This window comes from Elephas maximus, chromosome 1 (assembly GCF_024166365.1).
Source record: "Elephas maximus indicus isolate mEleMax1 chromosome 1, mEleMax1 primary haplotype, whole genome shotgun sequence".
NCBI classification, from domain to species: Eukaryota; Metazoa; Chordata; class Mammalia; order Proboscidea; family Elephantidae; genus Elephas; species Elephas maximus.
In genome coordinates, this window is record NC_064819.1 from 21,459,726 (window position 1) to 21,475,352 (window position 15,627).

At 42.8% G+C, this 15,627-nt stretch overlaps 1 protein-coding gene across 1 annotated transcript in view; it reads left to right on the forward strand.

Moving 5' to 3' along the window:
• The first annotated feature begins 2,804 nt into the window (after positions 1-2,804).
• Positions 2,805-15,627, forward strand: part of ATP13A4 (ATPase 13A4) — a 138,753-nt gene continuing 125,930 nt past the window's right edge. The window contains exon 1 of the mRNA XM_049880221.1: positions 2,805-3,057. Within this exon, the coding sequence (XP_049736178.1) occupies positions 2,995-3,057 (63 nt within the window). The 5' untranslated portion in view covers positions 2,805-2,994. The remainder of the gene's footprint in view (positions 3,058-15,627) is intronic.

Genomic DNA, 15,627 nt, shown 5'->3' on the forward strand with positions numbered 1-15,627 from the left:
AGGTGTGAGTGCAGTTTCTCCTCTCCTACTCAATTGTGCACTCATCCCAACGCCACAAGGGTGCATGCGGTGTGCCAAGTGTAGTCAGGAACCCAGCCAGAAGGAGATAGTATATTGCCAAAAAACCCAAAACCCAGTTGTCGTCAAGTCGTTCCGACTCATAGCGACCCTATAGGACAGAGTAGAACTGCCCCACAGGGTTTCCAAGGAGCGCCTGGTGAGTTTGAACTGCTGACCTTTTGATGAGCAGCTGAGCGCTGAACCACCCCCAGCGGCCCTCTCTCACCTGCAAACCAGCATTGGCATCGTTTCACCACTTCACATACCCCTCCCCATCTTTCTCTCCACCCACCCTCTCAAGGTCCATTGAGGTCAAGTTTGAAATATTTTTGTTTTATTTTTTTCTCTGCTAAACATTCAAATGACTTCCCGCTATGGCTGTAAAATGTTCACTTACTTTGTATTCCTTTTTTTGGGGGTATAATTTATATATTGAGACATAATTTATATATGGAGATACAATTCATATGCCACACACATGAATTATATTACCCTTTTAAAATGTACAACTCAGTGGATTGTAGTGTATTCACAAAGTTGGTCGATCATTGCAGATTGCCCAGAATTCCAGCGTATGTTCCAGAATAATGTTTCGGACTATGTTTATCACTCCACGAAGAAACCTCATACCCACTGGCAGTCACTCTCTGTATTTTGACCTTGAGATAAATTGGCAATTTTCTTTTTATTGGCTTAAATATTGGCAAATGATTTTTTAAAATTCAGAGAAATGCGTATATACAATTTGGGATTAATATTGCAATCCTTTTGCTTAGCTTACTTTTTTGTGTTTATCTTATTTATACTTTGCCATTTGCTCAAGATTTTACACACACACACACGCACGCACACACGCACACACACACACACACACGTGGGTCTTGGGCTTGCTAAGGTTCCTCCTGTCAGGTTGGGGATATCAGTGCCAACAGTTGTGAGCAGCTTCAAGGAGACGGGTGTGTTAACACAGTGAAGAGAAAAGAATAACTCTCCTTTATTGAACAACACTATTTCCCAGACACTGTTCTTACTAAACAGTCTTAAGAGGTAGGTTCTATCATCATCACCCTTATATTACGTATGAGTAAATGGGGGAGTTTATGTAACTTGTAGACTCCACCATTTGTGTATACATAAGATAAGGATGAGTAGCACAATGGTTAAGTGCTAGGCTAACCAAAAACTTGGTAGTTCGAACCCACCCAGAGGCTCCATGGAGAAAGACCTGGAAACCTGTTTCTGTAGAGATTGCAGCCAAGAAAACCCTATGGGGGCAGTCCTACTCTGTCACATGAGGCCGTTATGAGTCAGAACCGACTCCACAGCACCCAACAGCAACAATACCATTATGTCACTTGTTATCTCAGGGAGGTATAGCTACCACCTAGTAAAGCTCAGGTCTGAACCCGAACCAAAACACCATGGTGACCCCATGTGTGTTAGAACAGAACTGGGCTCCATAGGGTTTTCAATGACTGATTTTTTCAGAAGTAGATTGGGAGGCCTTTCTTCCGAGGTACCTCTGGGTGGACTTGAACTGCCAACCTTTCAGTTAGCAGCTGAGCATATTAAGCATATATGCCATCGGGGGACTCCTCCAAATTTAAGCCCAGGTCCTTCGAATTCAGAGCACACACCACTATGGTATCCCACCTACTGTTAAGTTAAAGATTTCTGTTAATAATACCAGTAGCACTTTGCCAGTGTTGGGCAACTTGCTCTCACAGTCTATCATTCAGTTCCCTCAACAGACCTGTCAGATGGCTACCAGATGAGAAGATCATGGCTTCAGGGGGTTGAATGAGCACAGAGCAAGGCCTAGGCAGGGGAGCAGCTAGAGTGCAGGTTTTCTTCCAGAGCCAATGTGTGTGTGCTCACCACACAGGCAGACATCTGACAGGTATCTTAGACTTCTGTTCTGGCTCTTACAGTAATAATCAATACCTTTTATCATTCTTATTTACATGTTTGAATCCCAACACCAGCCTGAAAATAGAAAATAGGAAATGATTTATATATGTAGTCCCTATGCTCAAACAATGTTTTTTGAATGAATGAATGTGTGAAGAAAAAAATAATAAAGAATAGCTCTCCTTTATTGAACAACACTATTTCCCAGACACTGTTCACTGGAATATTTTATTTATAATCACTGGAATATTTTCTTTCTAGAGCTCCTTAAGAGTTTTAAGCACCAATATTTTACTGAAAGGAGACTACATAGAATAGTTTGATTACACTTTTGTTCTTTCTCGACATGTTTTTCCAAAAAGTAAACTTAATCCCATATACACATGAAGTAGAATGTTTTTTGCATACCCAAGCAAATGGGATTGCAAGTACATTTTGGATGGGATTTGTCATAATTTGTACCTTTGGTCAGTAAAGTAAAGGGGAGTACTGTTCAAAACCTAGGAAGCGAGGTTTTCATTCACCAAATAAAATCTGGGATACGGGGAGCAACCCTCCCTACCCCCAAGTTCCCAGCTCCCGTGAATAAAGCAGTGACCTGGGGGTTCCTGTTCCCACTCCTTGCTCCTCCGAAGGGTCCTGCCAACTTGGTATTGTCCTGTTGAATTTGCAGTCAGAAGTCTTATGCTGGCAGGCAGCAGGCAGGCAGTGAGTTCTTTCCCTGTAAGTTGGGCACAAAAAGACCTGGCAAAGAAGCAACCTCCGTGTGGATAGCTTCCCTGAGGGAAGGTAGTAAATACAGAGAAGGCTGCTGAAATTCCTGATAGCAGAGGATGACTCGTGGGAGGAGTGCAGTTTGCCAAGTATTGTCATCTGCTGAGAGAAGGTGTGTGCTCCAGAAGGAGTTTTAATCTGTGGGATCCTTAACACTTTGAGTCAGCTCGGGTTCAGCAGGCTCTCAGAGAGTTTGTCTTGGAAGTGTCTCCTCAGAAGACCAGGCACGAGGAGTGAACTACATGACTCATGGGGGATCACTTCGAGAAGGGCCAGCGTGCTTTGCTCAATGAAGGAGAAGAAAATGAGATGGTAAGATTTCAGCCACTTTCCTCTCCTCCTATTCCCCAACCTTCAACACACACACACACACGCACACACACACACATACACACACTCAGACACAGACACTCACACACTTCTCTGTAATTCGACTGTAGGACGTGAGAAAGGTAATGACCAACGGATCTCTCTGTCCTCATAAAAGTATCTTCTGACAGAAGAAATTTGCTGGAGTGAAAATATTGTATTCATTTTATCAAGGATGCTTTCTTTTTAAGTAAATCAGAAAGGGGGAGAACCACAACGTCTCTGTATGATGAGTTGAGCAAGTTCTGTTCAAAATTTGTAATCATTTTAGAAAATCCCTCATGTCAGGAGTGGTGTATTCTCTGATCGGAGGAAGCAAAACATCAACAGTAAAGTTAGAAGGCAGCCGGGTCTTTGACCTTTTTCTCTTTCCAAATCTCTGTGTTCCCAAACACTGCTAGACAGAAAAATCATGCAAAACATTAACAATTATCAGCCTACACACGTTTCTGTTTACTTCTAGAGTTTTGCTGGTAGCTCCCTAGTTGTGGGGATTGGTTACAGTAAGCTTTCTGTAGTTCACTGTCTCCTTCATTTCAGATGTCTTGTCATCTGGGGAGCTGTAAGGAAATCAAAGACGACGCTTATGCCCTTGCTGAATTTAAGGCTGTATTTCTCAATTACAAAGTAATCAAGAGAGAGTTAGAAACGCATACTTCGGTTTAATAAGGTCTTCATGGTAATTGTGTAAGCATAGTCTTTTATGCAAGTAATGAGGTAATTAAAATGTTAAAATGTGATGCTCTCATTCTGTAATAGCATTTTATCTGCCTGGAATTAATATATGAATAACAACCCCCAAAAGATATTTACTTTAAATGTTTTCTTGGCTAATTGCCTTAGCCCGGACTATTAAATTCTTTGTTCTTAAACTTGTCTTTCAAGTCTGATCTGCTTACCTGTTCCTATAGTAACAACATTTTTTGGACCTTCAAGGGTAGATCCCTTCTGCTGTCAAAGCTGAGAAATTTTTAAAGAAACGAAAAGCCCCTCAATTCAGGTGGCTTTCTTAACTATCTCCTTACTTCTTTTTAGATTTGAGATCCAAATGACAATTCTGTTCAGGTCCTACAGAAATGTCACCAGAATTGACATTCTGGACACGTGCTGGGTATCACCAACTTCTCCAAGGTGTTTTCCTTAGGGAGTGACCATTCATTACTCTCTGTGTTATGGGGAAAATGTTATCATCTTCTTGAACATACTGCTTCATGAGAAGACAGTGACTTCTTCCCCTATCATGCTTTTCCCCCCTCGAGACTTCAGATTGAGACGCGCCCACTCTTTTCCTGTACACACCTTTCTGTTCTTTAGCAACCTGTCTTTTAAGAGTCATCTACTTTCTAGCAGACATTCCTAGTTCTAGGAAGCAAAGCTCCCGCTCCGCCCCCAGCCTGCACATTCAAACAAAGCAATTTTATTAGTAGTTCGTCTTCATCATAGCACCACAAAATACATCAGGATGACAACCTACTTTTGTAGGCAGCTGGAAGTCCAGTTAGGAGAGGGCCTTTGATGTGGAAAAGGGCACTGTATTTCCCGGTGAGGGGTCATTTGGTGGGTCGTCTCAGGGGAGGTGCTGCCATTAGTATTCACTCTGAAGTCCTCCATCCTGTTCTGCTTGGACAAACTGGGCCACCTGCCTGTTTCTGTGTCTGACACTATGTCCTTTTTCTCTTCACCCCTCCATCCTTCCCCCTGAGCAGTAAACTTCAAAAATTATCAAGATATCTTAAATGTACCCCACGTATTTATAGTGATTTTTAATTTAGAAGATATTTTCTTGGCCACTAGCTAATTTAGTTTTCACAACAAACCTATGAGGGAGGTGTTATGATTCCCGTTTTGAAGATGACAAACCTGATATGCAGAGAATTTGCCGTCTAAGATTGCACCAGAGTCCCTGGGTAGCTGCTAACTGAAATGTTGGTGGTTTGAGTCCCCCCAGAGGTGCCTTGGCAGAAAGACCTGCTGATCTACATCTGAAAAATTAAAAAAAAAAAAAATTAGCCAGTGAAAACTCTATGGAGCCCAGTTCTACTCTGACACACAGGGGGTTACCATGTGCCAGAGTTGGCTTGACAGCCACTGGAGAAGTTCGAATCAATCCAGTGCTGACTTCTGTACTCAATAGCCTACATAGGTGACCCATAGGTCAGTTTAAACTAGTAACTTTTTTGGCCTATTGACTTGAACATAGCCTGTCGATACCTTTTTCAGTTCTTCCCGAGGACATTGTACTCTTAAGAGGAGAATATATTTTCTCCCTTAATAAAACAAAGCTGAAGGGAACTTCGTATCTTCATAGAGCCCCCAGGATCTGGTCTGTCATGTGTGATTTTTATTTCCTGAGTAAGTCTATCTTGTGAGTAACTGTGACTGGAAATATGTCACATCCAACAGTTTGCAGTTTCTCGCTTTATAATATGCACTGCGTTTTTTTTTTTAATTTCAATTTTTTCTTTAAAAGGAGTGAGTTGTGTCCAGGGGGGTTAAATGCTTTATAGACAAGGGGAAAAAAAAAAAAAAAAACCCTGCTAGAACCAAATTATTCATCATTATCATCTTCTTCATCCTCCTCCTCTTCTTCATCTTCCTCCTCCTCTTCATCTTCCTTCTTTTTCTTGCTTTTCTCAGCCTTGACAACTCCCTTTTTGGCTGCAGCAGGCTTTCTTTTAGCCCACCAAAACCAAACCTGTTGCCATCGAGTGGATTCCAACTCAGAGTGACCCTGTAGGACAGAGTAGAACTGCTCCATCGGGTTTCCAAGGAGCAGCTGGTAGATTCAAATTGCAATCTTTTGGTTAGCAGCCTGCGCTCTTAACCACTGCGCCACCAGGGCCAGGATGAAGCAATATCCTCGTTGTGCTTCTCCTTCAGCTTAGCAGCCTTCTTCTCGTGAGGCTGCTTGTCGTCTACTGGCAGCAAAATTTTTCCATATCTCTCCCAGATTCTTTGCAATGTCATCAGGGGATAGGCCAGGGTGCTCGCCTCTGAGTTTTGGGGGATACTCAGACCAAACAAAAAAAAGGACGAAGGAGCCTCTTGGATGCATTGGGATCCTTGAACTTCTTTTTTATTTCCCTTTTAGATGGCATATAGGTTTTCATTTCTCTTTCATAATGAGCCTTGTCCACCTTTGCCATGTCTTCAAATTTTTCTTTCTTTTTAGAAGACATGGTCTTCCACTTCTCTGAGCACTTCTTAGAAAATTCTGAGTTTAATGAAGCATCTGAGAGCTTCTTTTTGTGCTCCTCTCGGCAATTTTGCACACACACAAAAATGCATATGATGACATTTTGCCTCTCGGCTTCTTAGGATCCATTTTGCCCAAGTTTGGTTATTATGGTCCGAGAGGCACAGAGTCACCCAGTGCTGTCTGGCTCTGCCTACCCCAGCGCTGTCTCTGTGGAGCTCAGTTACTCTGGAGCTCAATGACTCTACAGACACTGAGTTTTGACCTTTGCAAAAGTAATCCCTCTGATGATAGAAAGGACTTCAAATTTCAGAAGAAAACAAATAAAAAGAACAGAAGTATTTCCAGTCCTAAAGATGCTTGGGACGATCTTCGGTTCTGGAATAAAAGAACCTGCAACTACGGAGCAACGCTAGGTGTCCTAACGTAATATGGCTAGGGTGCAATATCCCTACTGCACTACTTATCCCTAGGTGCAAAATAAGACAGGAGCCATGTGAAGAAAGAATTTACTTGAAGGACAAGGAAGAAAAGGGGAAAAAAAAATGACCTTTGTAGAAGGTTCACGCAGATGACTACCTTGGAAAGGCTTCCAAGAGGAAGCTCGCAGGTACAGGCTGGACAGTACTATGGTGAACCAGAGGCCTGGCTCTGACTAACCACAGGCTAGCCACTTGCCTCCTCTAGCCTCAGTTTTCATATCTGTAAAATAGGAGTTGTCTCTCTTACCCTATTCGTCCCACAGGTATCTTGTATCAACTGAGGTCATCTATGTGGAAGTGTTTTGAGAAGTAGAAAGTTCTGGGGAAGAGTCAGTTGGTGTTATCCAAAGAAAGATAGGAGGAGCCAAGGCTTAGACAATTGCCCCACAAGCTGAGGTCATCCTTTCTCAGTAAATGATGACAAGCGAGGAATATAAACATTTATTCACAAGCTACAGAGACCATTTATAAATGGAGAACTTCTACCTTGCCCTGGATTGTTTACTTTGAGAAAATACCTACTTCTCTTGGGACTCAGATTCCTCATTTGTAAAGGGAGAATACAGAACTGGGAGCTTGGTGGTTGAGAGCTTGGCTGTTAACCAAAAGGTCAACAGTTCAAATCCACCAGCTGCTCCTTGAAAACCCCGTGGGGCAGTTCTACTCTGTCCTATGGGGTCAGTTATGAGTCATTATCAACTGGACAGCAATGGGTTTGGTTTGATATTAGTGGTCTTGGTAACTAAAAACTAGCTAACCCATTAGCTAGGGAGTGTGAAAAAGCAAGGGAAACTCTTCTTGAAAGTCCGGGTCATTTCTTAGAACTTAGCCAAAAGTTAGTGATTCAGCGGCACTAATATGGCGGCAGGGTGGTGTGTGGTCTTTGCCACATTGCTAGTCCCATCGTGTCTTCTGCGTGATCTACGGACATTTGTCCTCAGCAATTATTTGGCCCACTTTGATAGCTGACGTCTGTCTTTTCTTCTCTAACACCCGGGAGGAATAAAAAAAATAGCCACTTATTTATTATGCTCTGTGAGCACCTCCGAGTTGGTTGCCAATGCTAACTAGCCAGCCCACAGATCTCATAGTGGAGGAATTGTGTTCAGGCTGAGACATTTTGTCAGCTGAAATGTTCAGGAAGCTGAGTCACTGGCCAAGCCTCATGGCTTTATTCTCAATTCACTGCTGCAGAACTCCCACGAAGCCAGCTCATCTTTGATATAAACTCTGGAGGAGTGAGATTTAATTGCTCCTTGACGACAGGGAGCCTACTTGATTCACCTTTCCATGGCCTCCCTTTTTCCTTTTCCGTGCCTCCGGAATTTAGCACAGTGCCTGGCACAAACGCACAGGATGTGTTTGAGCAGCGCGTTCGCAAGATCCGTGAACCTGTGATTTTGCGTTCTGAGAAGAGCCGGGAGGCAGCAGGGCACCAAAGGAGAACCCATTAGAGTAATATAAAGAGAAGTCTAGAAAATTGCATGTTATTTGTTTGGAATGGCCAATAAGCCTTTGCATTTATCAGTTGGCTCTCCCCTCCCTCAAACATGAACTGGGATTGTTTTTCAAAGTTAATTAGTCATACTGCACTATTTTTCTGTGAGATGTTTTTATTCTATCTTTTCATCCCTTCACGTAGGAACTCAACAAATATTTACCAAACCTCTGCTCTGTGCCAGGAGCTGTGCTAACAAAAGAGGTTTTAAGGAAATAATAAAAAAAACAGCTTCTGTTTTCAAGGAGCTCACAGTTGAGTGGGCAGGGCCAACTACATTATTTGAGTGGCTCAGTACAAAAAAAAAAAAAGAGGTGCCTCTTTTCAACAATTATTAAGCATTTCAGGATAGTGATAGAGTATTAAGGCAAACACAGGGCCCTTCTGAGCAAGGGGCCCTGTGTGACCACCTAGGTCACAGGCCTATAAAGCTGGCTTTGCAAGTGGGGGAATCCCAGGATGATGTACTAGGTGTCAGCCTGGGATTATGCATACTTCCCAAGCATTGGTCTGGAACTAACTGTACCAGAATCAAGTGGGGAGTATATAAAAAATTGAGTCCTAGGCCCCATTCAGCTGCTAAACAAAAGATTGGTGGTTCGAATCCACCAGTCGCTTCTTGGAAACCCTGTGGGGCAGCTCTCCTCTGTCCTATAGGGTCACTATGAGTCGGAACCGACTTGACAGCAACAGGTTTGGTTTTTCTTTGGTTTTAGGCACCATTCCAGACCCATTGAACTAGAGTCTTTGATGGTGAAGCTGGAATTGATCAGAGGGTTGTGATACCAGCCTGGGACGTAATGAGGGAAGCCACTGGAAACTTTATTTTTTCAAATAATTTATCTTTATTGTTGTCATTGAGAATATACACAGCAGAACATAAACCATTCAAGTTTCTACCCATATAATTCAGTGACATTGATCACATTCTTTGGGTTTTGCAACTATTCTCACCCTCTTTTACTGAGTCGTTGCCACTGGAAGCTTTTAAACAGGGAATTATGTGATCAGATTTGCCTTCTCAAAGGATATTACATCATGGCATGAGGAAGGTTGGTTGAAGGAAGAGAGACGAGTAAGGAGGTATTTGAATGATCAAGTTGAGAGCATCAGGACTAACTTCACAGCCTTATCAGAGAGGATGCTAAGTAGAGAATGGATTTGAGAGATATTTAGAAGTTAGATGAAATGTTAGAATGAGGAGTTATTGAGAATGTCTCTAAGGTTTGCAGCTCATCCAGTGGGGGGAGATGATGGTGCCATTTGACTACTACAGGAAGAAGTAAGAACAGGCTGGGAGTGGGGACAGAAATAGCGATAGCAAATACTTCTATGGTGATTGATATGGGCTAGGTCCTGGACTAACAACTTCAAGTATATTAACTTATTAATCCTCTCAGCAACCCTGTGGTGAATCATTATCTTGATTTTACAAATGAGGAAACTGAGGCCTAGGTAGGTTAAGTGACATGCCCAGATTCATTTGGCTAAGTGGCTGGCTACCAGGCTACGTGTGGCTTATGTCTCTGTGTTAACTATAGTGGTACATGGTCTCCTGGCTTTGTTAATTTCTGGATGTGTTACTTTAGTTGTTAATTATGGAAAAAAAAGATAAGGGAGATGAAAAACGAAAATGAATGGAACACATTAGGAGGCTAGAGACCAGCATTGTGGTGTTGGCTCTGCCATTTAATTATTTTTTACAACTTTAAGTAAGTTGCGGTCACCTCACTTTGACTTTGCTTCCCTTACAAGGTGTAGATATTACTGTCTTACTGGTTTGAATCAGGGGCCAATGCAGAGATTTTTTCAGGTCCCTTCCAACGTATACATGGTTGGATAAAATCACTATGAAATGTCTTAAGAAATTTAACTGATACTTGAGTTTTTCAAAGAGCTGTGAGTTTTTTTAGTCAAGGAAAGGAAAATCTGTCTGTAGACTTCATGTTTAGTGGGAACAGGGAGCTTATAGCAGTCACTGGGTGAAATATTTATAAATAAAGGAAGAGAGGAAATCTATCAGTAAATGATTAACCAGTGCTGGACTCTGCAGGGTCCCCTGGACCATAGAAGATACAAAACACAGGGACTTGGCCTTCAAAGGAGTGGGTGATACGGCGAAGGGTCCGGAGGAAATAGAGAACCACTTCTGGCTGTCACCTTTGAGGCTTTGTGGCTTTTTCAGGACTTCATGGAGACTAGTCAGAGTGGGACCACCCACTTAAATGGCCCACAGTTATTTCCTGATGTCCACCATGCAAACCTTGGTGAACTGCCCAAAACCACAGCCTGGCTAGAGTTGAAAGGCAGCTTAGAACACTGCCTGCCCAACTCCACTTTTAGTCTGAGGCTACTCTTATGGACAATGAGCATAGCTCTGCCCTAGATGACCTTTCAGAAAAAGAAGAGAGAGGAGGCCCAATGTCCTGCATTCATTCCAGAGAAATACGATGTGCCCTAAGCTAGGACATTCTCTGATTTTGGTGACACCACATGCAGGGGCCTTGCTGACTGTAATCACTTTAGCGTTACCAGAGTGTATTAGCTTCTTGAAGTCCTGGTGGCACAGTGGTTAAGAGCTCTTCAGCAGTTCGAATCCACCAGCTGCTCCTTGGAAATCCTATGGGGCAGTTATACTCTATCCTATAGGGTCACTATGAGTTGGAATCAACTTGATGGCAATGGGTTCAGTTTGGTGGCTTTTTATTAACTTCTTGGGGGAACCATGACGAAAGAATTTGGTAACTCAGGTGCTCAGTTCTTGGAATCAGTATATAGAAAATGATATTGTGAGGAAAGATCAATGTTTTGAGGCCAGTTCTAAAATAAAAGCATCTAAGAATTAAGGTTGGGTATTGAGAGAGATCCAAAAAACCTAAATGTAAGCGTTTACTTCTGCTTGCTTTTTAACGGAAATTATGGTTGCTTTTTTGGAAGGTGGTAGACATTTACTTCCAGCTTTCCTTTCCTTTAATTTGGAAGCATCAAGCATAATAAAATCTTTTAGCCTGGAGGCCAAGTCACCTTGTGTTGGTTTTTCTTTTAGCCAATTCCAAGAGCTACCTTTGAAATGAAATACAACGGGAAGCCCCTGGGTAGTCCAAACAGTTAACATGCTTAGCAGCTAATGGAGAGGTTAGAGTTTACCTAGAGGCGCCCAGGAGGAAAGTCCTGGTAATCTCCTGCTGAAAAATCAGCCACTGAAAACCCTACGGAGCACAGTACTACTCTGAGTCACCACGAGTCAGAACGGACTTGACGGCGTGCTTCTCTTCCCATATCACATTATGTACTTTCTCAACCAGACCAGGGTTTCACGCTGATATCTGGTCATCAGAATACTGCCCACCTGTTAAAACCCACCCCAAATCTGACTACCCTTATGAGGTCATCTGGGAACCCCTGATCATGCTTAGTCACTTCCTTATCAGGGCTCGGTTTGAATTCCTATCACAGCAGCTGCATTGAGTTTTGTATTAGAGTCATGCTTTTATCCTTTTCTCCCAACAGACCAGGAATTATTGTTGCAAGGCCTATGTCTTATTTCCTGGCCACGTCTTACATGTCACACTGAATTTACATCCTAAGTTTCTGATGAGGTGAACTGGAGATTATTGTACAAATGTTACGTGGTTTCCTGTCCTTTACTGAGTCAGCTGCACTATTAGCCTCAGTTTCCCAAATGGAGGCACTGAGAGATCACATAAATTGTCCAATAGCTAGCAGCTAAGAAGTCACAAAAGTAGAATTTAAACCCAGGCAGACTGACTCCAAAGCTCCTGCTCCTAACTGCCTTAGGCTTTTGACCTAGCCACTAAACTTCTACTAAATAAGCCCAAGACTGTGCACGTTAGTTTAATAGCCACTTTATACTTGATGCTCATTTTGAGCTGTGAAAAAGGAAACCTGCAGGTCTTTTTTTTTTTTATAAAAGCCATAGCTCTCTGACCTTTTGGGTGTGGAAATAAAAAGGGCTCCGGGTGCTGGAATCAGATCACCTGGATCTCCCTTCATTTTGCAGCCATTCTTGCTTTTCTGCATCTCATAAATGGTCTCGCTTCATGCCCTTGCCTATCCCACAGTGACAAACTCCTGGGCTTGTTTCTCAGATCTAGGTTTCCAGTGTGAGGCACGGGTGGATCACTGGTAGAATTCTCACCTTCCAGGCTGGACACCTGCGGCTCATTCCCAGCCAATGTACCTCATGTGCAGCCACCACCCGTCTGTCATTGGAGGTCTGCATGTTGCTTTGATGCCGGACAGATTTTGCCAGAGCTTCAGACTAGGAGGAAAGGCCTGGGGATCTACATTCAGACTGGGGAGTATTTCATTTCCTTGTGTGTGGGGTTGCCACGAGCTGGGGACTGCAGCTAACAACAGGCTTTTGTGGGGGTAGAGAGGGTTATCTGCTGCCCCAGTCCAAACTTAGTCTTAAAACAAGAAAAAACCCTTTGCAGTTGAGTCCATTCTGATTCATAGTGATCTTATAGGACAGAGTAGAACTGCCCCATAGGGTTTCCAAGGAGGGACTGGTGGATTTGAACTGCTGACCTTTTGGTTAGCCCCTGAGTTCTTAACCTCTGGACCACCAGGGCTCCAAAACTTAGCCTTAGATTTTGTGTCTGGACTTCAGGCAATGGGGCTTTGTCAATATTGCTATGTATCTTCCCCATGTTAGCCAACTCTGACTTATACCTCTAGTTGACCTTAGGTAGAAGTTCCTTGCCCCTCCCCTAGCAGTTTCCTGGGCTTGATTTCTGCTTCATATCCTGAGGCAGAGGTGTAACTAAGCTATGGCAGGTATGGCAGCCACTACACTAGCCCTGGGCATGTGGCACCACTGAGCAGTTTCAGTTAACCCGGTATAACCAGCTGTGTATTTGTGAAAAACGGCGCCTATGGCAAGCACTGAAATTGGACCCCTGTTCAATCATCTGACACCCCTCTTTTAGATAACTTTACCAAAATATCAGCTCAAAAATACAAGTCAAGCTTGTTAATCTTTTAATTAACACATTATCATGTTTGAGGGTGATGTTGAGCCACATAGGGTTAATAGAAACTGCTGAGTGGAGCCACGCCGCACCCTGGGTGCAATACCCTTAAATGCCTAGGGGCAGGATGGGTTTCTGCCTCTCCCCAAGTGGTAGAGACTTTTTGTTTCTATCCTTGCCATAGCATCAGTAAATTTTTACTTGTTTTCCAAGAGAGGGTTTCCTACCCGGAAGTAATTGACCTTTGTCAAGTATTTCCCCTAGGCTGACAGCTTAAATAGTAAGAAAGAAGAGTCTAGGGAAGTGGGAGGGAAATTGAGTCTGTTCCCTGCAGCCTCTAGCTCCCTCCGTCACACCTGTGCCACCAAGGAAATCTCTCTCAGTTGCCCTCCTCTGCCCCCAGTCTTTCTCATGAGCATCAATTGATGATGGTGAAGAACTTGTAGTGAAAGTGAACTTCCCATTGTGCCTGGGACCCTCTGGTATTAAAAGCTGATATTCCAGCCCATACTTGGCTTTTATGAATTTGTTAAAAATTTAGCTGATTTCAGTGGGAATGTAAAATGGTGCAACCACTTTGGAAATCAATTTGGTGCTTCCTTAAAAAGCTAGAAGTAGAACTACGATATGATCCAGCAATTCCAGTCCTTGGAATATATCCTAGAGAAATAAGAGCCTTCACACGAACAGATATATGCACACCCGTTTTCACTGCAGCACTGTTTACAATAGCAAAAAGATGGAAGCAACCAAGGTGCCCATCAACAGATTAATGGATAAATAAATTATGGTATGTTCACACAACGGAATACTACACAACGATTAAGAACAATTATGAACCCGTGAAACACCTCATAACATGGGGTAATCTGGAAGGCATTATGCTGAGTGAAATTAGTCAGTTGCAAAAGGACAAATATTGTATAAGACCACTACTATAAGAATTCAAGAAAAAGTTTAAACACAGAGGAAAATATTCTTTGATGGTTACAAGGGTGGGGAGAGAGGGAGAGAGGTATTCACTAATTAGATAGTAGACAAGAACTATTTTAGGTGAAGGGAAAGACAACACACAATACAGAAGAGGTCAGCACAACTGGAGTAAGCCAAAAGCAAAGAAGTTTCCTGAATATAACCGAATGCTTTGAAGGCCAGAGTAGCAGGGACAGGGGTTTGGGGACCATGGTTTCAGGGGACATCTAGGTCAACTGGCATAATAAAATGTATTAAGAAAACGTTCTGCATCCCGCTTTGGTGAGTGGTGTCTGGAGTCTTAAATGCTAGCAAGCAGCCATCCAAGATGCATCAATTGGTCTCAACCTACCTGGAGCAAAGGAAAATGAACACCAGAGACATAAGGCAAAGATGAGCCCAAGAGACAGAAAGAGCCACATAAACCTGACACTCCATCAACCTGAGACCAGAAGAACTACATGGTGCCCGGCTACCACTGATGACTGCCCTGATAGGGAACACAACAGAGAATCCCTGATAGAGCGGGAGAACAGTGGGATGCAGACCTCAAATTCTTGTAAAAAGACCAGTTTTAATGGTCTGTCTGAGACTAGAGGGGTCCCGGGGGTCATGGTCACCAGACCCTCTGTTAGCCCAAGACTGGAACCATTGATACTGGTGAGGAGTTAGCTCCTTGGCTCAAGTAGACACATGAGACTATGTGGGCAACTCCTTTCTGGAGGCAAGATGAGGAGGCAGACGGGGATAGGAGCTGGTTGAATGGACACAGGGAAAACAGGGTGGAGAGGAGGAATGTGCTGTCTCATTAGGGGGAGTGCAGGTAGGAGTACATAGCAAGGTGTATATAAGCTTTTGAATGAGAGACTAACTTGATCTCTAAACTTTCACTTAAAGGACTATAAAAAAAATTCAACTTAAAAAAAAAATTAGCAGATTTCTTCTTACCTACTTGTGTGGCAACCATAATTTTCTCCCATGATCTTTAAAAAAATGAAATCATTGATTTGTCCTATTTCTTCTTGCAGGGATTTATCCTTTTTGGAATTTGGTTTACTTGATTGAGTTGAAACCTTAGCTGTCTGATGGGTTCAAGAAAATTTATAACTTTGTAGGGCTTTTTCTGGTGGTGAGAGTGGGAGTGATACTCCTCGTAGCATTCTATATTCTAAGCAGAGGCAGAAATCTTCAGGAAAGATCCTTGAAAATCAGATAAATGGTGTGTTTAGCATTGTCCTAATTGATTGGGTAACATCGGCCATCAAAAGGACACATAAGGTTCCTTTGACAAGGCTGGTTTTTTGATGTTTATGTTTATGATTTCTGCTTTCTTTTTCATATGCCCACTGTAGGTTTTCCTCAGGGTTTTTG